The 22,814-nt window shown below is 35.9% G+C and overlaps 1 protein-coding gene across 2 annotated transcripts in view; it reads right to left on the reverse strand.

Moving 5' to 3' along the window:
* ME1 (malic enzyme 1) overlaps positions 1-22,814 on the reverse strand; it is a 235,895-nt gene that overhangs the window by 40,781 nt on the left and 172,300 nt on the right. For both annotated transcript variants that reach the window (XM_057489334.1, XM_057489335.1), the window contains exons 7-8: positions 7,865-7,974; positions 1,565-1,662 (exon numbers count right to left, since the gene is read on the reverse strand). In XM_057489334.1, the coding sequence (XP_057345317.1) occupies positions 1,565-1,662; positions 7,865-7,974 (208 nt within the window). The remainder of the gene's footprint in view (positions 1-1,564; positions 1,663-7,864; positions 7,975-22,814) is intronic.

Here is a 22,814-nt window from a genome sequence, read left to right on the forward strand (position 1 = left end):
AAGCTAAATGACAATTACTTACTCTTCTTATTCCAACGGAACCACTATTATATGGCTTGCTATTTTTATTTGGCCACAGATAAAGCAGTGATATCCTTGATTGTCAGTATCTTTAATTCTGTTAATACAATTAGGTTCGCTCCAACAACAAAACATTGAATTTAAAATAATCAATTGGTCAACCTTGCTTATTGGGCTGTATTGTTCATTGCTGGGCTCAAATTCCTCTAACTGAATTTGAAGAATGAAGCCTACTCATTTGGATGGGAACTTGACCAATTAGGCAATAGAAAGAAGTACACAAAATCTCTGTTCCCAAGCATTTATTTATTATCATAATTTGGACAAAGAAAGCACTGTGAAATTTCTTGCAAGATTAGAATAACCAACTTCTTTGGTATTTGATAAATTTGGGGATAACTTGTGAATTTTCCAAAGCCTCTTCAGGGACAAACATGTACCGGTTTTCAATCACCCAACCATGAATGCCTCTGAATCGCTGAGTATTGAAAACGGGCCTGTGCCATTCATCAAAACCCTTTAGAAAATCAAATAAGTTTATTAAAATTAAGTGCAGTATGTAACAATCATAGAAACAAAAAAAGTCAAATTTTAGTGAGCTATGACTTAGCTTTGATTATTTTTATTTCAATGTGAAAATGGACTTGTGATTTACATTCTGAATACTTTCACATGTTTGTATCTGGTGTTTAATTCTGGTTTCATGTATTTTGTTTTATTTTAAGAATAAGTAAAATCAAAACCAACAAAATATACAGAATTTCCACCAGTGTGATACATTTATTCACATTCATATTAAATTTAAAAATTTAAAGCTTCTTAATATATACACAACAAAGTATTTCTCCATTTATTACATTCTATAACTCTAAACAGATTTTGCTAGTTTTCTCACAAGGAACTCAAATTCAACTGACATTTTAATTTCTATTTTGAGGTGAAAACTGTAACTACAGTCTAGTTTTATTCCTTTAAATGATAAAAATACAGAAAAGATAACAAAACAGTGCAATTTTGTCCAGCTGCCATCTTTTTCCAACATAAAATGTTTTGATTCTTGTGCATTTGAACAGTTATAATGCACAATGAATCTCCAATTCAAAACATTTTTTTCTTAAAAACTTGTATATATTTATATATGTGTATACTGAATTGTAAGTCACATTAAGAAAATTTTTGTATGTGACACTGGAGGATACTAAAAGTTAGCATCAGTTTAAGTAGCTTAAAAACTGAAAATGATCAAACATTGGAAATCTCTTGTTCCTGTATGACACCTTAAGAATGCATAGCAAAAACAACAGCACTATATAATACTCTTCCAAAGGGATAACTGTGAAAATACCTCTATAACTCTATATTAAAGTTTCCTAAGAAAAATTAGTATGCCTCAATACTCAGTTTGGGAACCTTTTCATAAAATCTGTAATTGCAATATAGTAAAAATTTGAAAAAATACCTCAAACTTCAAATTAATGAAAGATTAAAATGAATTCTATATGCATTAGTTTAGGGGAACAGAAGTATTACTTAAGACAGGTACCTCTCCAGCTCCTTGGAATAGTATGGTTTGATCAGACAGTTTCTTTTTGGTTATTCGCAGAGCTGCAAGGATGCCTGCGACGGCAACAGATGCTGTTCCTGAAACAAGTGATGAATATCCTTGAGCAATTCTCAAACAGATCCTGCCATACTCTGAGCCTCAAATCATTATTCATACCCTGAAATCATTACACAACAGGTTACCTGGTACAGAAAGGCTATCCACAGTTGTGTGATCCCATGCTTTCTATGAGGTAAAATTCTCAGGCTATTAACATCGATATTTTAAGATATCAGCTTACTGCTATTCCTGACTTTCAAAAGCGAAGATTCTGTGGCTAAATTTGGTGATGCATGGAGTTTAGATTTTTATGTGGATTCCAGCTTAAATTGTTTACTAGCTGAATGAATTTACAGAGATTATTTTTTAGATCAGTGTCCTGAACTGTAAAATAGTTGTACTGTGTGAGATAAAAGACAGTTACTGAACGCTATTAGATTCTAATACTAATTACTAATTAGTTTTGGGGCTCTGAAATCTATTACCAATCCCTTCTAAACAAAGTAGGCACATAGTAAATGCTTCCTGATAATGGTGTTGGTGATAATGATGTTTTTGATACATTTGGAATTTAACATTTTAAGTGTCAACTTGAAAAATTAACAGTTAATAGAAATTAAAGTCTGCTGTTATTGCATTCTCTGATTGGCTTCCTATCTATGATAATCATTGGTGACAAAAGTGCAGGACAAACTTAATGTAAAACATATTTAGGATAAAAACTGAATTTTCCTCATCATACTTTGTGGTCATTAGAGATTTCATCAGTTCTAACTTTATTACTTTTCCATATAAGTTTTCACAGATCACCAAGCTTTGAACATAGTTACACAGCTCAATTTCTTTATGGTTCATGTCTGAAATAAAACTTTTCAGCTTCTTAAAATACTTCCCAGCTGTACCTGTATTTTACCCCTCTATAGTAACATTCTATTACAATGATTCCTAGATCACTTAGCTAGGTAAGTAAAGCCTAGAGAAACTTTAAACACTCTTATTTGGTAAAAAAAAAAAAACCCACAAAGCCTAGATTAGGATAGGTTGGGTAAATGACACAATGATGAAGGGCTATGTATGCCAAGTACCAAACAGAAATTAAACATTTCACCATCAGATCATTTGTTATTTCCAATCCTCGGTTTAGTTATTTCTTTTTATAGGATTTGAAAGTGATAAACAAGAACTCAAGAAATGATAATTATTGAATACCTGGGTGTCTCTTCCATGTTTTTATTTATTTACTTATTATTATTATTATTATTAAGGGATCATTGATAAACAATCTTATAAAGGTTTCACATGAGCAACACTGTGGATATTACATTTACCCACATTATAAAGTTCCACCCTAAAACCCCACTGCAGTCACTGTCCATGAGCGTTGTTAGATGCTATAGAGTCACTATTTATACTCTCTGTGCTATACTGCCTTCCCTGTGATGCCTCTACATTATGTGTGCTAATCATAATGCCCCATAATACCCTTCTCCATCCCTCCCCACCCACCACCCACCTCCTTGGAGTGTCTACTTCTTGGAGTCTGTGAGTCTGCTATTGTTTTGTTTCTTCAGTTTTGCTTTGTTGTTATACTCCACAAATGAGGGAAATCATTTGGTATTTGTCTTTCTCTGCCTGCCTTATTTCACTGAGCATAATACCCTCTAGCTCCATCCATGTTGTTGCAAATGGTAGGATTTGTTTTCTTCTTCTGGCTGAATAATATTCCATTGTGTATATGTACCATTTCTTTTTTATCCATTCATCTACTGATGGACACTTAGGTTGCTTCCATATCTTGGCTATTATAAATAGTGCTGCGATAACATAGGATGTATATGTCTCACTGAATCTGGGATCTTGTTTTCTTCGGGTAAATTCCTAGGAGTGGAATTTCGGGTTAAATGGTATTTCCATTTTTGTTTTTTGCAGAACCTCCATATTGCTTTCCACAGTGGTTAAACTAATTTACATTCCCACCAACACTGTAGGAAGGTTCCCCTTTCTCCATATCCTCACCAGCATTTGTTTCTCCTTGTCTTTTGGATGTTGGCCGTCGTAAATGGTATGAGGTGATATCTCATTGTGGTTTTAATTTGCATTTCCCTAATAACTAGCGATGTGGAGCATCTTTTCATCTGTTGGCCATCTGAATTTCTTCTTGGAGAAGTGTGTGTTCAGATCCTCTGTCCATTTTTTAATCGGGCTACTTGCTTTCTGGGTGTTGAGGCATGTGAGTTCTTTATAAATTTTGGATGTTAACCCCTTATTGGATAACCTGTCTACAAATATATTCTCCTATATTGTAGGATGCCTTTTTGTTCTATTGATGGTGTCCTTTGCTGTACAGAAGCTTTTTAGATTGATGTAGTCCCATTTGTTCATTTTTGCTTTTGTTTCCCTTACCCAAGGAGATGTGTTCAGGAAAAAATTGCTCATGTGTGTATTCAAGAAATTTTGCCTATGTTTTCTTCTATGAGTTTTATGGTTTTGTGACTTACATTCAGGTCTTTGATCCACTTTGAGTTTATTTTGTGTATGGAGTTAGACAGTAATCCAGTTTCATTCTCTTGCCTGTAGCTGTCCAGTTTTGCCAACATCAGTTGTTGAAGAGGCTTGTCATTTCCCCATTTTATATCCATGACTACTTTATCGTATATTAATTGACCATATATGGTTGGGTTTATATCTGGGCTATCTATTCTGTTCCATTGATCTATGGGTCTGTTCTTGTGCCAGTACCAAATTGTCTTGATTACTGTGGCTTTGTAGTAGAGCTTGAAGTCGGGGAGCGTAATCCCCCCAGCTTTATTCTTCCTTCTCAGAATTGCTTTGGCTATTTGAGGTCTTTTGCGGTTGCATATGAACTTTAGAACTATTTGTTCTAGTTCATTGTAGAATGCTGTTGGTATTTTGATAGGCATTGCATTGAATCTATAGATTGCTTTAGGCAGGATGGCCATTTTGACAATATTAATTCTTCCTATCCATGAGCACAGGATGTGTCTTCTTTAATTTCTCTCATGAATATCTTGTAGTTTTCAGGATATAGGTCTTTCACCTCCTTGGTTAGGTTTATTCCCAGGTATTTTATTCTTTTTGATGCAAATGTGAATGGAATTGTTTTCCTGATTTCTCTTTCTTCTAGTTCATCTTTAGTATATAGGAATGTCACAGATTTCCATGTATTAATTTTGTATCCTGCAACTCTGCTGAATTCAGTTATTAGTTCTAGTAGTTTTGGGGTGGATTTTTTAGGGTTTTTTGTATACAACATCATGTCATACTTACAATGTCATGTTAGAGAATAGCCATTCCAAAGAGACTCTTATGAAAAGAAAAATCTCTTTTTGCAACTGATTTAAAATGACTAGAGGCTCTTATTCTTTTCACTTGAATTTGCTGAATTCTGATGGCTTCCAGATTATATAATTAAATGTCCTATTTCTTAATTGATTAAACTCACACATATTTTTGAGTTAAAAATAATTTATAATTAGAATCTATTAAGGTCTAAATAAATTTTGAACCAAAATCTGTGACTTAAGATTATTTTAGATCATTTTATATATCTCTTTAAAATCAAATACTTTTCATAAAATACTGTCTTTAAATATCAAATCTGTTAAAAAAGAAAAATATTCTATCAAGGATCTGGTGTAAAAACATTTACTTACATAGTAAGACTGTAATAACTACATAATTATTTTTGTTGGTACTGGAATGCAATTTCTACTCCCACAATGAGGAAAATATTACATTTGTGGGCAAAATGGTAAAAACATAAGGTTGAAAGGATAAAACAGAAACAGATGGGGAAGATGTGTCATTAAGGACACTACTTTGGAATGGAGAAGTGCACAAAATGGTTTCGCCACTTATAGTCAGAACCCAAATAACTTACAAAAAGTTTTCTCTGGTCAGAAATTAGAACCTTTTTTCTCACACCTGTCTTTTTGCTGGCTATGGCAGTAATACTTTAAAACTCCTATGTGTAACTAGGTGGACTATGTGTGCAAATTATATTTTAGGACAGATTAGTTGGGGAGAAAAATTAATGTCTCCACGCTGGTGACCTTCTGGGGGTAATATTCTGCTGTGGGTCCTCAGGACAGCACTACATGCAGTAGTCGTGGGCTTGCTTGGCCCAGGCTTCCTGCCTCAGAGTCCCTGTGCTCCTGACTAATTTTTATGCAGCCCAGGACTTGACCTCCAATTCTTGGCTTTAGTTCATAGGAATTCTGATCCTAATTCTTAAATGTTCATTTTGTATGATGATTTGGATTTAGCATTCTTGTTCTTAAACTGAACTGTGATGCCTATTAATTCTGCCTAATGACTCCAAATCATGTAATACTGGTCTTTAATTTCTATATAAACATTTCTATGGGACCCACAAAATCAACAGAATATTAAAGAAAGGACACTATAGGTTTGTTCAACAATTAACTGGTGGTTGGTTATTTTAGAGATCCCTGAAAAATGTATTGATTTAGAGACACCAATGTACAAAGCCCATGCTTGCAACATCAAGGCACTCTATCATTGTACATTGTATCTTCAAGTTAGGTTTATAGCACATTTAAAATTAGTCTTGAATTCCTTTCTGAAATCTTCTGAATATGCACTCTCAGGAATAAATACTCAAAAAGAAACAGTACAAAAAAGAAAACAAGGTTGAAATAATATAACTATCTTTGTCATGAAAATGGCACTAAAGTAACAATGTAATCACATCACAAAGGATTTGGAATAAAGAAAAATCTGACCAATTATTTTAGTGTGCATCAAAATGTATAAACAGAGTCATCATTTTTAAACACATTATATTACGTAGCTGTCATACTAAAGAACTTGTACATAGTGAATTTTAAAAATTGTGTTTATAAAATACATTTCAGTTGAAAGGGTATTTTCATGAATAACTATTTTATCCTCAATATAAACTCTATGAGAGAAACATTGCCATCCCCATTTTACATTAACAGTTTTCCTTTGACTACCTCATTTCCCATGGCATTTACCTTATTCCACTTTGGCCACCTTCCTCTTAAGTTTCACCTTGGTGCTTACCATTACTCACAACTAATCCTTCTTGTAAACACTACACCAGAGCACCGCACACAGGTCTATAACCTCTTACCCCTGATGGGGCTACCTAGGCCCTTTTGCCCTGTCTGTCCATGTGTGTATCTTTACTTTCTTCCCTACCCAGCTAAGTGCTGTGGGGTCACCACTTAACCTTAGCACCTACACCACTGCCTTTTCTTCACACAAATACGGTAAGATATCCAGCATAGATAAATCCAACTGTCCATCATGGCTTTGTCTATCACTAAACTCTTGAATTCAAGCTGCTCAGCCTGGTGCTATGATATATTTATTTGTGGTATTCAACTTCAAATGAATCCTCAGCACCCACTACTGAATCCTTTGTGTTTCATAGTCATTGGCTCTCTAGTTCCCTACATAGCACTTTTTCAGACCTCTTTCATTCTCATCAAACTTCTGATCCTATCTTTTGTTTCAAAGGAAAAGAATAGAAGCTATTTCAAAACTTTCTGCCATAAATGAGAAAATTTAAAACTCAGAGAAGTTAAGTAAATTGATCAAAATCCACAGCTAACAATGGTCAAATCAAATCAGTCTACATGTTACAATGTCTCTCATTTTATTTTTCTCAGTTACTACCCTGCCATCAGTTCTTCAAGGCAAAAACCTAGATTCCACCTTTGGTTCTTTCCTCGTCTCATCTTCAACAACCATCAGCTGTCTATTTTTCTCTGACTGGCATTTTCATAGAACAAGGTACCATCATCATATATTTGGATCACAGCAATAGCCCTTAAATTTGCTCCCATTCAATATATTCTCTACACTGAAAACAATGTATATTGCTCCAAAATGCAAACCTTCCTTGACAACATAACTCCTCAAACTTTCACCAACTCTTTCAAATTTAATCCTTTAGATGTTGGCAAACTCTGTAAATGGCCAGAAAGTAAATACTTTAGGGTTTGTGGCCGAATGATGTCTGGCCCAGACTTAACTCTGCCACTTCATGTGTACACACACACACACACACACACACACACACACACACACACACACACACACACACACACACATATTCCTGGCATTTAAAAGGTATCCACTATACATTTATTGAATTTGATTCATTACAAAATTATGAACTAATTTCAGGACATGTTCTTGATCTATATGCAATAAAAATTTTATTACCTTGAATATCATCATTGAATGTGCAATACTGGTTTTGATACTTGCTCAAGAGACGAAATGCATTTATATTAGCAAAATCTTCAAACTGAATAAGACAATTCATGCCATACCTATAAGAAAAAACATTCACATTTGAAGAGGTTAATGAAATAACATTTAAAAATAAACCTTTAATATTAGCCTATAGAATAGGCAAAACATTTTTCTTTTAATGTTGTTTATTTTACGTTGCTTATCCTGCTACTTATTTAGTATAAATATGTAATGCAATGTCTGTTCAGCAAATGTTTACCTTTACCACATGCTTACTAAAGAAAAAAGCATTATGTTGGCTGACACCGTGAAATAATATAAAGATGGCAAAAATATGGTCTCTACCATCAAGAAACCTAAAACTTAGTAGAAACTAAGATATTTTGAAAAAAATGAAAAGGGCATGAAAAGTAATGTAAAAGTGGTATAGACAAGGAATTATAGAAGTTGAAAAGACAGATACATTTCAGGCTGGGATCACAGACCAGGTAACAACCGAACTGAGTCTCAATAAACAGTTACTTTTACAAGCTAAATAAATAGCAGAAGCAAAATAGTTGAGATGAAAGTTGGGGAGGAAAAAACTTCAAAAAATGGCAAGAAGCCCTGTTTAGGTATAATGTGATACAGATTAGGGTGTAGTGAAAGATAAGGTGGGAATTTTCTGTCAGAAATCTTAGAATTCTAGTCTAGGATCCTCGTTTTTATTTTACAGTAATGGCCAAACACTGAAAGGCTTTGAGCTTTGAAGTATACAAGATGGGTTTTTATTTCTGAAATTAACTTGCTTGCCTCTCTGTTCTTATGATCATCCATCCACCTACCCATTCAAAGTAAAAGGAATTAACATTACTGATTTCCCAGAGTAGGCCCCGCAGCCACAAACAACCTCACTCCTATGCATTCATGGAATCTGACTCAGCTAGACCCGCATTGCCGCCCTGTCTGCTATTCCTTTGTGCTTGGCCAGATGCCACTTGCAGTATGCTCTCTGACTATTCCTAACCTTCCCCAATATTTGTAAATCTTCAATTCTTCATTTCTCACTTCCTGGAACAGTAAGGGCACAAGGCACGATCTCCCCCAGATGTCCTCCCCTGGCCCCTCTCCCCGCCTCTCTATCGTTAGCTCTGTTCTTCAGGCATGGGTGGACAAGGCATTTGCTCCTCTTCCTGTCAAGCCATCTTACTGCTGGCACCCACTTTCTCATCCCTTTCTTCTCAAGTAGTTCCCCCTCCTGCATTTACAGCTCCTTCTTCTGCACAAGTTCCCTCCTCTTATCTGAAAACTGAGTTTGAGTCTCTTATTAAAGGGAAAAAGTCCTCTCTTGACCCCATGCTTTTCCTATGCTTTCCATTTAATGAGCTGGAAATCGGGGTCTGTAGTTTCTTTATTTCTCAATTCCCTATAGTTTACCATCTGTCCTCACTACTCTACTAAAATTGTTGTTCTAAAGTTAAAATATTTCCTGCCTAAAAATCCAATGAACACTGCACTCAATCCTCAACTTATTAGAGCTGTTTCCTGCACTGCCACTAATTCTGTTTTTCTTGAACCTCTATTCGCCAGACTTTTGTGATAATCATATTTTCCTGTGCCTTATCCTAAATCTCTGATCATTTCTTCTTTCTCCCTTGTGGAATTCTCAGCACTTAAACATCGGTGTTTCCCATGACTCTGCTCTTGGCCTACTATGTGGGGTGGGATGGGGTGGGGTGGGGTGTGCATCCTGACAGAATCTCAATCATGCTTATGGTTTTAATTATCAACTATATGTACTGACCCCCAAATGTGTATTTCTAGTCTAACTCCTGTTAACTTAGACTTTGATATCCTGTGTTCAGCTGGATAATTTTACTTGAATGTACCTCAAACTGAAAAATCCAAAATTAAACTCATTTATATATCCACAGTTACCTATAAAAGCTCAACAAATATTTGTTGGATGAATGTAATTAATAGATAATTCAATGTACAACTTTAAGATGAGGAAAGTCTTGGGCTCCTGGTAAATCAGGAAGGGGAGATTTGCCCTCAGGTCTGCCTGAGAATAATATGGTAGAGTTTGATGTTAAGGTAGGCTTTAAGTTTACAATAGATTCTTTTCTATTATACTGTAGATTATTATATATACCTTTAAGTATGTACCTTTGAAAACACTGAAAACAGGACTAAAAATAAGGTGTCTTATAACAGAAAGGTTTTGTAAAACTTAATCAGAAGAATAGACTAGTGAGAAGACCTAACAGTTATTAGAGGCTACATATCATTGCAAGCCAACAGTTAGTAAGTTAACATAAGGCTTCAAAGCACAGATTTCATTTTTTAAAGTTCTTGGTGACCCTACTTCTTCATGGTGAAATCTAAAGACTTAAACCAACACCTCCTTGTAGATCATCCATTCTGTATTTCCAACCTAAATCTCTTATCTAAACTCAATCATTTTCATAGACCATTTCCAAAACCAAGCACAGACTCTTGCATCTCAACTTCAACCATTTTTTTCCATGGTAAAGGCATAAATTTCCATGTGTCAGAGACCAAGAGATTGAAGCTATCATTTTACTACTTCTTGTTTTTACCCATAATATTCAGTTAATTACCATACTCTGTCATTTCTGGTATTTAAATAGTCTTGTAGACAAAGAAATTACTCTTGCTCCTGCTCAGAATACAGAAAGTCCCCTACTGGCCACTCTTGTTCTAGCCTGTCCCCTTGAGTCTCTGAACCACATGTGAGGCACAGCCAACAGACACTTGTGCGACAGCCTCCTCGGGCTCCTCCAGCACTCAGAGTCACAGAACCGACTGTTCCAGTGACGACACCCAGATCCATAAACTCAAGGTTCATAATCCTATGTGACATTTTCAGTCGCTTTATCTCTCACCGTATTCCACCCTAAGTGCTCTCCCCAGCAGGCTCACTTCTTCCTTCGCTCAAATACCTATTATCCATCTCCTTCTCATTTTCATTAATGCCCTGCCATTCCAAATCATGTTCCTTCTTGAAAAACTCGCTCAAAAACTACTTTCTCCTTGAAACTTTCTCAACCTTTTCCAGTCAAAGTAGTTTTTTTTGCTTTTTAAAAATATTTTGGAAATATTTTCTATACTACTTATGTTGGGTCTAAACTGCTAATGCAGAGATACCTCATCAACTAGATTAAAAGATTCCTGAGAGACTTAAAATTCTTTCATATAGCACTATTTTAGTATAGAGAACATAATGTTGACATAATACATAAACAAAAATTTGTTTCATTCAATAAGAGTAACTGCTTAACATTTGCACTACTAAATACCACATCTACCAGCTGCTTTCAGTGAGTTGCTTCAGACTAGGCTTTTCCAATTATTTACCCAAATTCCAAAAGTTCTTAGTATTTTGTATTTTTTCATTCTAGTTCAAAGAAAGTATACCCCTTATAGTATTGAAACAGATGATGTGACTTTTATTCCAGAACTTCTCTGTTTTGGAAGAAATAAAATCAAGTTCCTTTCATGTTAACTTTTAAAGAGCAGTTTACAGATATTTTCAATATCAGTTTTATTCATAAAAATAAAAAGGTTAGCCTAGTCATCACTTAGTACTGTAAGACTTTAAAACAAATTTCTCTTTTGGTTGAATTCTCAAATACAAATGGGAAGTTCCAAGTGTAAATTATGATAATTCTTATAATTTTTCTTCATATTTCACTGTTCCTTTAAAAATATTTATTTTCTACAGTTACCTGAGAAAACAAATTTCTGTGAGACTTCTATTTTTTCCATCAGCATTTAAAAATTCTTTCCCTCGTTCCTCTTTTCCTTTAATTTCTATCAATGTCCTTTTAGAAATGTTAATTCTAGAATGTTAATTCAGAAAACTTTCTACAATAATCCATTAGGTCTTCAAAAGACATAATTAATCCAAATAAACAGAAATTTTCCATATGAGCAAAGAACAGCTAATAAATATTAATTAAAAAGAAGAAATTAATGGTCTTAAAGTCCTATTTCCAAGATAGTAAATTCTGAAATGCTCTTTTCTCTGTCCCTAGTGCTGTCTTCCATCTCTCCCATCTCTCCCATCTTCCATCTGCCAACTCCTTCTCTAGCCCATAACCTGCCCTTCATCCTGACCCTTCCTTCCCCCAGATTCGCTCACCCCAGCTGCCCCACTGGATGCCGAGGGCAGCTACGTCAGCGGTGCGCAGGCTGCCAGTCCGGCGCTCTGTTCCCCTGCTGAGCCACTCCCTCACTCCACCTAGGCAGCACATGAATCCATGCTGTCAACCTCAGCCAGGACCTGGATCAAGCACTTCAACCTCTGTTTTCATTGCTAATTGGTCCAGAACATGATCCCAAAGCAGCTTTTACAAACCTTTTTTAATTCTCCTTGTCCCATGAGTACTCAATCTCTTACCAGTCACTACCTCAGTGAGATTAAGGCTGGACAGATAGAACAATCTTAGCTTTCTCCCTCTCCTCTACATTAAAGAATCTTTGTACTTTTCCTTAATTCCTACACTTTTGAGAAGTAGTCTTACTTCCTTGATGCTAATTTTCTATGAACTTTATTGCTACAAATTTACCTCTCTATATTAACAGCTTCAATTTCTCCACCACTGGTACCTTCCTGTTTACAATGATTCTCAGGACTCCCTGATTCTGAAAAACACACCCTTTGACCATGATAAAAACAAAGCTACAGTTACTTATCTTTCCTCCCCAACAATGCCAAACCTCTCAGAAGAGAGGATGAAAAACCTTCACTCATTTCTCACTTCTTGTCAATATTATGTCTGCAATTTAGTCTCAGATCACCACGTCCTGATATCACAATGCTGAGGAGGTTCCTCTCCTTTTTTTTTCTTTTTACTTTTTAAAAAATTTTTATTAAGTATGATTGATATACACTCTTATGAAGGCTTCACATGAAAAAAACAATGTGGTTACTACATTTACCCATGTTATCAAGTCCCCACACATACCCCAATGCAGTAACTGTCCATCAGTGCAGCAAGAGATCCACTATGTGCCTTTTCTGTGCTACACTGTTCTCCCCGTGATCCCCCACACCATGTGTACTAAACATAATACCCCTCAATCCCCTTCTCCCTCCCTCCCCACCTGCCCTCCCACACCCCTCCCCTTTGGTAACCACTAGTTCATTCTTGGCGTCTCTGAGTCTGCTGCCATTTTGTTCCTTCAGTTTGCTTCACTGTTATACTCCACAAATGAGGAAAATGATTCGGCATTTATCTTTCTCCACCTGGCTTATTTCACTGAGCATAATGTCCTCCATCTCCATCCATGTTGTTGCGAATGGTAGGATTTGTTTCTTTCTTATGGCTGAATAGTATTCCATTGCGTATATGTACCACCTCTTCTTTACCCATTCATCTACAGATGGACACTTAGGTTCCTTCCACATCTTGGCTATTGTAAAAAGTACTACAATAAACATAGGGGTGCATATGTCTTTCTGAATCTGAGAAGTTGTATTCTTTGGGTAAATTCCTAGAGGTGGCATTCCCGGGTCAAATGGTATTTCTATTTTTAGTTCTTTGAGGAACCTCCATATTGCCTTCCACAATGGTTGAACTAGCTTACATTACCACCAGCAGTGTAGGAGGGTTCTCCTTTCTCCGCATCTTCACCAGCATTTGTTGTTCTTAGTCTTTTCGATGCTGGCCATCCTTACTGGTGTGAGGTGATATCTCATTGTGGTTTTAATTTGCATTTCCCTGATGATTAGTGATGTGGAGCACCTTTTCATGTGTCTGTTCGTTGACCATCTTAATTTCTTCTTTGGAGAACTGCCTCTTCATATCCTCTCCCCATTTGTTAATTGGGTTATTTGCTTTTTGGGTGTTGAGGTGTGTAAGTTCTTTGTATTATTTTGGATGTTAGCCCCTTGTCGGATATGTCATTTACAAATATATTCTCCCATACTGTAGGATGCCTTTTTGTTTTGTTGATGATGTCCTTTGCCATACGAAAACTTTTTAGTTTGATGTAGTCCCATGAGTTTATTTTTGCTTTTGTTTCCCTTTCTCAAGGAGATGGGTTCAGGAAGAAGTTGCTCATGCTTATATTCAGGAGATGTTTGCCTATGTTGTCTTCTAAGAGTTTTACGGTTTCATGACTTACATACAAGTCTTTAATCCATTTCGAGTTTACTTTGTGTGTGGGGTTAAACAATAATCCAGTTTCATTCTCTTGCATGTCCAGTTTTGCCAACACCACCTGTTGAAGAGGATGTCATTTCCCCCATTGTATATCCATGGCTCCTTTATCATATATTAATTGACCATACATGGTTGGGTTTATATCAGGGCTCTCTAGTCTGTTCCATTGGTCTATGGGTCTGTTCTTGTGCCAGTACCAAATTGTCTTGATCACTGTGGCTTTGTAGTAGAGCTTGAAGTTGGGGAGCATAATTCCCCCTGCTTTCTTCTTCCTTCTCAGGATTACTTTGGCTATTTGAGGTCTTTTGTGGTTCCATATGAATTTTAGGACAATTTCCTCTAGTTCATTGAAGAATGCTGTTGGTATTTTGATAGGAATTGCATTGATCTATAGATTGCTTTAGGCAGGATGGCCATTTTGACAATATTAATTCTTCCTAGCCATGAGCATGGGATGTGTTTCCATTTATTGGTAACTTCTTTAATTTCTCTCATAAGTGTCTTGTAGTTTTCAGAGTATAGGTCTTTCACTTCCTTGGTTAGGTTTATTCCTAAGTATTTTATTCTTTTTGATGCAATTGTGAATGGAATTGTTTTCCTGATTTCTCTCTCTGCTAGTTCATTGTTAGTGTATAGGAGTGCCACAGATTTCTGTGTATTAATTTTGTATTCTGCAACTTGGCTGAATTCAGATATTAGATCTAGCAGTTTTGGAGTGGATTCTTTAGGGTTTTTTATGTACAATATCATGTTATCTGCAAACAGGGACAGTTTAACTTCTTCCTTGCCAATCTGAATGCCTTTTATTTCTTTGTGTTGTCTGACTGCTGTGGCTTCCAGTACTATGTTGAATAGAAGTGGGGAGAGTGGGCATCCTTGTCTTGTTCCCGATCTTAAAGGAAAAGCTTTCAGCTTCTTGCTGTTTAGTATAATGTTGGCAGTGGGTTTGTCATATATGGCCTTTATTATGTTGAGGTATTTGCCCTCTATACCCATTTTGTGGAGAGTTTTTATTATGAATGGATGTTGAATTTTGTCGAATGCTTTTTCAGCATCTATGGAGATGATCATGTGGTTTTTGTCCTTCTTTTTGTTGATGTGGTGGATGAAGTTGATGGATTTTTGAATGTTGTACCATCCTTGCATCCCTGAGATGAATCCCACTTGATCATGGTGTATGATCTTCTTGATGGATTTTTGAATTCAGTTTGCTAATATTTTGTTGTGTATTTTTGCATCTATGTTCATCAGAGGTATTGGTCTGTAATTTTCTTTTTTTTGTGGTATCTTTTCCTGGTTTTGGTATTGGAGTGATGCTAGCCTCATAGAATGAGTTTGGAATTCTTCCCTCCTCTTCTGTTTTTTTGGAAAACTTTAAGGGGAAAGGGTATTAGGTCTTCACTAAATGTTTGACAAAATTCAGTGGTGAAGCCATCTGGTACAGGGGTTTTGTTCTTAGGTAGGTTTTTGATTACTGATTCAATTTCATTGCTGGTAATTGGTCTGTTCATATTTTCTGTTTCTTCCTTGTTCAGTCTTGGAAGGTTGTATTTTTGTAGAAAGTTGTCCATTTCTTCTAGGTTATCCAGTTTGTTAGTATATAATTTTTCATAGTATTCTCTAATAATTCTTTGTATTTCTGTGGTGTCCATAGTGATTTTTCCTTTCTCATTTCTGATTCTGTTTATGTGTGTAGACTCTCTTTTTTTCTTGATAGGTCTTGTTAGGGGTTTATCTATTTTGTTTATTTTCTCGAAGAACCAGCTCTTGCTTTCACTGATTTTTTCTATTGTTTTATTCTCAATTTTATTTATTCTGCTCTAATCTTTATTATCTCCCTCCTTCTACTGACCTTAGGCCTCATTTGTTGTTCTTTTTCTAATTTCATTAATTGTGAGTTTAGACTGCTTATATGGGATTGTTCTTCTTTCTTGAGGTAGGCCTGTATTGCAATATACTTTCCTCTTAGCACAGCCTTGGCTGCATCCCACAGATTTTGCGGTGTTGAATTATTGTTGTCATTTGTCTCCATATATTGCTTGATCTGTTTTTATTTGGTCATTGATCCACTGGTTATTTAGGAGCATACTGTGAAGCCTCCATGTGTTTCTGGGATTTTTCATTTTCTTTGCATAATTTATTTCTAGTTTCATACCTTTGTGATCTGAAAAACTGGCTGGTACAATTTCAAACTTTTTGAATTTATTGAGGCTCTTTTTGTGGCCTAGTATATGATCTATTCTTGAAAATGTTCCATATGCTCTTGAGAAGAATGTGTATTCTGTTGCTTTTGGGTGTAGAGTTCTGTAGATGTCTGTTAGGTCCATCTGTTCTATTGTGTTGTTCAGTGCCTCTGTCTCCTTACTTATCTTCAGTCTGGTTGATCTGTCCTTTGGAATGAGTGGAGTGTTGAAGTCTCCTAGAATGAATGCATTGCATTCTATTTCCCCTTTTAATTCTGTTAGTATTTGTTTCACATATGTGGGTGCTCCTGTGTTGGGTGTACAGATATTTATAATGGTTATATCTTCTTGTTGGATTGACCCCTTTATCATTATATAATGTCCTTCTTTGTCTCATTACTTTCTGTGTTTTGAAGTCTATTTTGTCTGATACAAGTACTGCAACTCCTGCTTTTTTCTCTCTGTTAGGTGCATGAAATATCTTTTCCATCCTTCACTTTTATTCTGTGTACGTCTTTGGGTTTAAAGTGAGTCTCTTGTAGGCAGCATATAGATGGGTCTTGTTTTTTTTACCCATTCAGTGACTCTATGTCTTTTGACTGGTGCATTCAGTCCATTTACATTTAGGGTGATTATTGATAGGTATGTACTTATTGTCATTGCAGGCTTTAGATTTGTGGTTACCTAAGGTTCAAGATTAATTTCCTTACTATCTAAGAGTCTACCTTAACTCAGTTAAGATGCTGTTACAAATACAATCTAAAGGTTCTTTTCTTTTTCTCCTCCTTTTTCTTCCTTCTCCATTCTTTATATATTAGGTATCATATTCTGTATTCTTTGTCTATCCCTTGATTGACTTTGCGATAATTCATTTAATTTTGCATTTTCTTAGTAATTAGCTGTTCTACTTTCTTTACTGCAGTTTTATTACCTCTGGTGACAGCTATTAAACCTTAGGAACAGTTCCATCTGTGGCAGTCCCTCCAAAATACAGTGTAGAGATGGTTTGTGGAAGGTAAATCCTCAGCTTTTGCTTATCTGGAAATTGTTTAATCCCTCCTTCAAATTTAAATGATAATCTTGCTAGATAAAGTTATCTTGGTTCCAGGCCCTTCTGCTTCATTGCATTAAATAGGTCATGCCACTCCCTTCTGGCCTGTAAGGTTTCTGCTGAGAAGTCTGATGTTAGCCTGATGGGCTTTCCTTTGCATGTGATCTTATTTCTCTCTCTGGCTGCTTTTAATAGACTGTCCTTATCCTTGATCTTTGCCAATTTTTTACTATATGTCTCAGTGTTGTCTTCCTTGGGTCCCTTGTGTTGGGAGATCTTTGGATTTCCAAGGCTTGAGAGACTATCTCCTTCCCCAGATTGGGTAAGTTTTCAGCAACTACCTCCTCAAAGACACTCTCTATCCCTTTCTCTCTCTTCTTCTTCTGGTATCCTTATAATGCAAATATTGTTCTGTTGGATTGGTCACCCAGTTCTCTCAATATTCTTTCATTCTTAGAGATCCTTTTTTTCTCTCTGTGCCTCAGCTTCTTTGTATTCCTCTTCTCTAGTTTCTATTTCATTTATCGTCTCCTCCACCATATCCAACCTGCTTTTAATACCCTCCATTGTGCTCTTCAATGATTGGATCTCCAACCTGAATTCATTCCTGAGTTTTTTGATATCTTTCCATACCTCCATTAGCATGTTGATGATTTTTATTTTGAACTCTCTTTCAGGAAGAGTCAGAAGGTCCATGTCATTTAAATCTTTTTCCGGAGTTATGTTAATTTTACTCTGGACCAGGTTCCTTTGGTGTTTCATATTTGCACATAGTGCCCTCTAGTGTCCAGAAGCTCTACTATGGAGCTGCTCAGGCCCTGAAACAATGTCAGGAGTCACAGGGGAGCGGTATTGGTGCCTGGGGGAAGGAAAGAGCTATTTCCTGCTTCCTGGCTGCTATGCCTGTCTCCACTGCCTGAACCAGTGGGCCAAGCACACAGGTATAAGCTTTTGTCCCAGAGCATCCAGATATGGATCCCTGCTCTCCACAAGTGGCTGGAATCTCAGTCTCTCCAAGAATTCTGCCTGTATTAGCTTTCCAACCCCGTAATCAAGCGAGTATCATGAAAGCACCATGAAATGTAGGTTTGTACTCCCAGAGCAGATCTCCAGAGCTAGGTATTCAGCAGTCCCAAGCCTTCCACTCCCTCCCTGATCCATTTCTTTTCCTCCTGCTGGTGAGCTGGGATGGAGGAAGGGCTTTGGTCCCATCAGGCCACCGCTTTGGTACGTTACCCTGTTCCGTGAGGTCTGCTCTTTTCTCCAGGTGTATGCAGTCTGGTGCCATCCTCTTTCTTGTTGCTCTCTCAGCATTAGTTGCGCCAACTATATTTTCTAATTGTATATGGTTTTAGGAGGAAGCCTCTGTCTCTCCTCTCATGCCGCCATCTTTTTGTCCTCTCCTCTTAATCCAACAAAAAACTTTGTAAGACAGTTATTTTTCTTCCATTGTGGTTATTTATATGTTAAATTTGTCCTTAATGGACTGTTTTTTTAAATCACCATAAAAGTCATAGGTGAAAATTGGTATCTGAATTTTTATTTGTATATCTTAATTACAACTGAAGCTTAGCATCTTTTTAATGTCTGTTGGTCATTTAAAATTCATTCTGGAAGGTTATATGTTCTTTGATTCATTTTTCTATTCTTATGTCCTTTTTGTTTATTATTTCCTAACAGACCTTTACATATTAAGAATATTGACTTTCTGTTATATATGTTGCACATGGTCTCTCTACTCTAATATACTGTACCATTAATTACAGTGTTCCTGTTTGTTTTCACCAGAGGAATTTTATACTTGTATAAGTCGTAACTTTTCACCTGTTTATTTATTGTTTTCTGCCCAGTGTGCAAAGCCCTGCACAGTGTGTTTCTGCTCAGTGTGCAAACATTGGCACAAGTATACGATAATCACTATGTATTTTTAAAATTAATAGCAACAAGAGAAGCTATAGACAGTAAAATAATATAAAATTTTTCTATAAATTATATAAAAAATTTTATGTAAATTATATAAAATAAAAATTTTTTGAAGAAAAGCCTAAAAGAAAATTAACTGTCATCTAGAATAGTATGTCTAGCAAAGCAATTCTTCAAGAGGAAGGCTGAAACAAAGACATCTTTAGATAAGTAAAAGCCAAAGACTTTTACAAACTTCTAAAGGATGTATTTAAGGAAGAAAGGAAATATTCCTAGGAAAAAGGTCTGTGATACAATAAAACAGTAAAATACAAGTAAATACAAATAATTTTTATCCATATGAAATAACAACAAAGGGTGAGGCCAGTTCTGGCAGGACAGAAGGAGAAGGTTGGAAAATTCTTCACCAAACAATAACAGTACAACAGGACGAATCCTTCAAATCAAGCATTTCAGGGCTCTGGAAACCAAACCAGAGGCAAAATAAGCAAAAATTTTAAAGCAAAATGGAGAAGGGGTCAATTCTTGAAGAAAACACAAACTTTTTATGTTACTTATATGTTGCTATTCTAGGAAACTCTTTAGCTAGCTTTATTAAAAATTACTAAAATGTTAAGAGCAGGTAAAAGCATTTCTGTGGTTATAAATTATTACTTTTTTTAAGCAACTTTAGCAGAGAAGCAAACTCTGTGGTAGCAACTCATTACCCCAAACACAAATATCAGTCGAGAACCATCTGATGGCTCTTTCCTGACTGTGCAGGTGTCCGCACAGGCTTCAGAAAGCAAGAGCTGGTGCTTTGGATGGTTCCCTCACATGGCGTCCTCCTCACACGTCCTGGACTGGCCGGCACGGCACTCTGGCAGCATCTTCTGCTCAGTCATTATGTTCAGAACCACAGGACATTGTGGTTCCTGAAGCGAGGAGGAACCAGAGCCTTCTCAGTTCTATTCCGGGATCTACTACTTACTTGGTCCTGTGGTTTGGGGCTTGTTACAATTTCTCTGTGATTAAAATGAAATCCCCACAGTATGGTTTGCCTTCAGTGTTTAGGATATAATATGGTCAGACTATAAATTTATAATGTTTCCTAAGTGAAATCTGGAAATAGGCATAGGCAGTAAAATGGTGTACACGACACCTTATCATTCACAGAAGTTTATTCTATAATTATCCTGTGAAGAATATGGCATATCAGTTTTAATTTCATGACTTTTCTGTACCTGGTAGTTAACTTTGATTTGACCCTTAAAGATTTCGAGAGAGGTGTCCTAAATTTGTTTTGTGATATAAGCATCTTGCATCATATAATAAAAGAAGGCCATGTAAGGGATATCTTCGTCCAGATTGAACCAGCCTTGACACTATGAAATTATAAATAGTTGAACACAAGGAAGTTAGCCAGTTCAATTCTATGTAGCTATGAAAAGAACCTACTATTTTATGATCAAAATAACACATAAATAGTGGGTACAATGGTTTTAAAAGTTAACAGAAATACCGCCCATAAAATTAACATGTAAAAACTGCAGAGAATTTTCTCTTGTGGTTTTGTTGAATCAGATAAAAACTTTATTACAGTGACAAATCATTACATCTAGCACATACTAAGTGCTAGAAACGAAACTGTACTCCACACTTCACAGGGATCATCTCACTCACTGTTGCAGCAATCCCAGCCAGGAAGGCACTGCTGATCCATCTCACAGAGGAAACAAAGGAGCTCAGAGAGATTAAGGGCCGCAGTCGAGAAAGTGCTGCCAAGTTAAGGGGTAGTGTCTGGACTGAACTGCAGGGCCCACGGTTTTAACTTCTTATACTGGCTCCTATAGGCCATCACTGCCATCATGAAGTTGACAAAGTGAACAACAGATTTATAGATAAAAGCACTACACTGATAAAATAAAGGAGTTACAATCTTATAAAACTACCAAGACAGCATTTATATGTATTCAATGTACTCAGTTTTTTTAATTATAGGAAGTATATGGCCCAGATATTGGTGAAAACATGGGTCTTTCTTTAATTATCACCTATCAAGAAGTCACTGTAACCAAGTCAACCAAGCATATTTTAATTTTCCCCAAGAGACATATTAAATTTTTTTTTAGGGTTTGTTACATATATGGTACTACGTGACATTAAAGACCTACAACACTTAAGCTCTGATGGGTACCTTTGAGATAATTTATTCCAAATTAGTCATTTTTAATAATGTAACTGAGGTCTGAGCGTGCTCAAAGAATGGAGCAGCAAATAGAAAACATGGACCTTGCTCCCAATATGCTTACAGTCTCATTGGGAAGACAAAGGATACAAGCAAAAAATTTAAAGAAGCTTCAAATTAAAGGTAAAACAGTAGTACACAAAAGGATCACTATAGGATTTAGAGAAGACAACATGAATTAGTGGGGGCTTAAGTTGGGCCCTTGGGTAAGCTTCAAATGAGGAAAAGAGTGGGTGGGGCATAAATTCATAGGGGTCTCAAAGTTTGTGCTGGCAGACACTGAGGACATTAGTTTGAGAAATTTCAGAGGATCAATACTGGTTACTGAGTTTTCAGAATGTGAATAGAGGTGAATGCAAGATCAGTAATCTGAAGTTGACTGAAGGTCTCTCTGACTAAAAACCATTCAAATTTAATTCAAATTGTAAGAATTAAGAACAGAGATGTGTTCACTCCCTTGTTAAGTCATTGTATTATGACTCCAGTTTCTACTACTTTAATATTGTATTATTTTATAATATTTAGATACTCCTTTTACTTCCTTTGTCACTCCCACTATTATCTTATGTTGACACTTCTTAATTATTCAACGTGACAGCGGACTTTATAAAGACTAAACATTAATCATCCATTTTTCATTCTTTTCCCCCTATAATCTTTTTTTTATCAAGCTCACCTATTCTTAGGGATTTACCAATCATCTTTAGACACATGACTTCTAAATCTGTATCTCTGTTGCTGATCTTTCAAAGAAACTCCAACTCTGTTGCCAAAATGATAGAAAGCCATGGAGAAACAGTGTATTATGAATCTTTTTTATTTAAATAAGAAATAAATGCTTAAGACAATATTTTTGTATATTGTCAACCATTCTTATTCTGTAATGCACTTCTGTAAAAGTATACACAGTATCAAAAAAAATGTCAACTCCTTTGCATCAAGGATAAGAAATGAATCACTTGCAACATGTCATCATTTTGTTTGGGTGTCCTCTGCTGCTGAAAAAAACAGCACAGAGTTTGTGGGACTGTGAGTTCCTTAAAATTCAACAAATTCTGAAGCTGCATTTATAACTAAAATTGCTATTTAGTGCATTTTACTAAAAACATTTAAAAATTACTTCTTGCCTCCAAAATTACTGATATCCTTTCCCTTATGATTTTAATACGTAAATATAAAGTCCCAGAACTTCTGAGCTTTTTCCTTACAAAACTTATTATCCAAACCTTCTCTACTTTCATCACTGGCACCACTAATGTCAAAATACTGTAATCATTTTCTATTTTCCTTTCCATGTTACATCCTAGAGGTCAAGTTCTATTGCGCCTTCTTCTGACACACCTTTTATATTAATTGTTAA

Source organism: Manis pentadactyla, chromosome 12 (assembly GCF_030020395.1).
Source record: "Manis pentadactyla isolate mManPen7 chromosome 12, mManPen7.hap1, whole genome shotgun sequence".
Classification (NCBI taxonomy): domain Eukaryota; kingdom Metazoa; phylum Chordata; class Mammalia; order Pholidota; family Manidae; genus Manis; species Manis pentadactyla.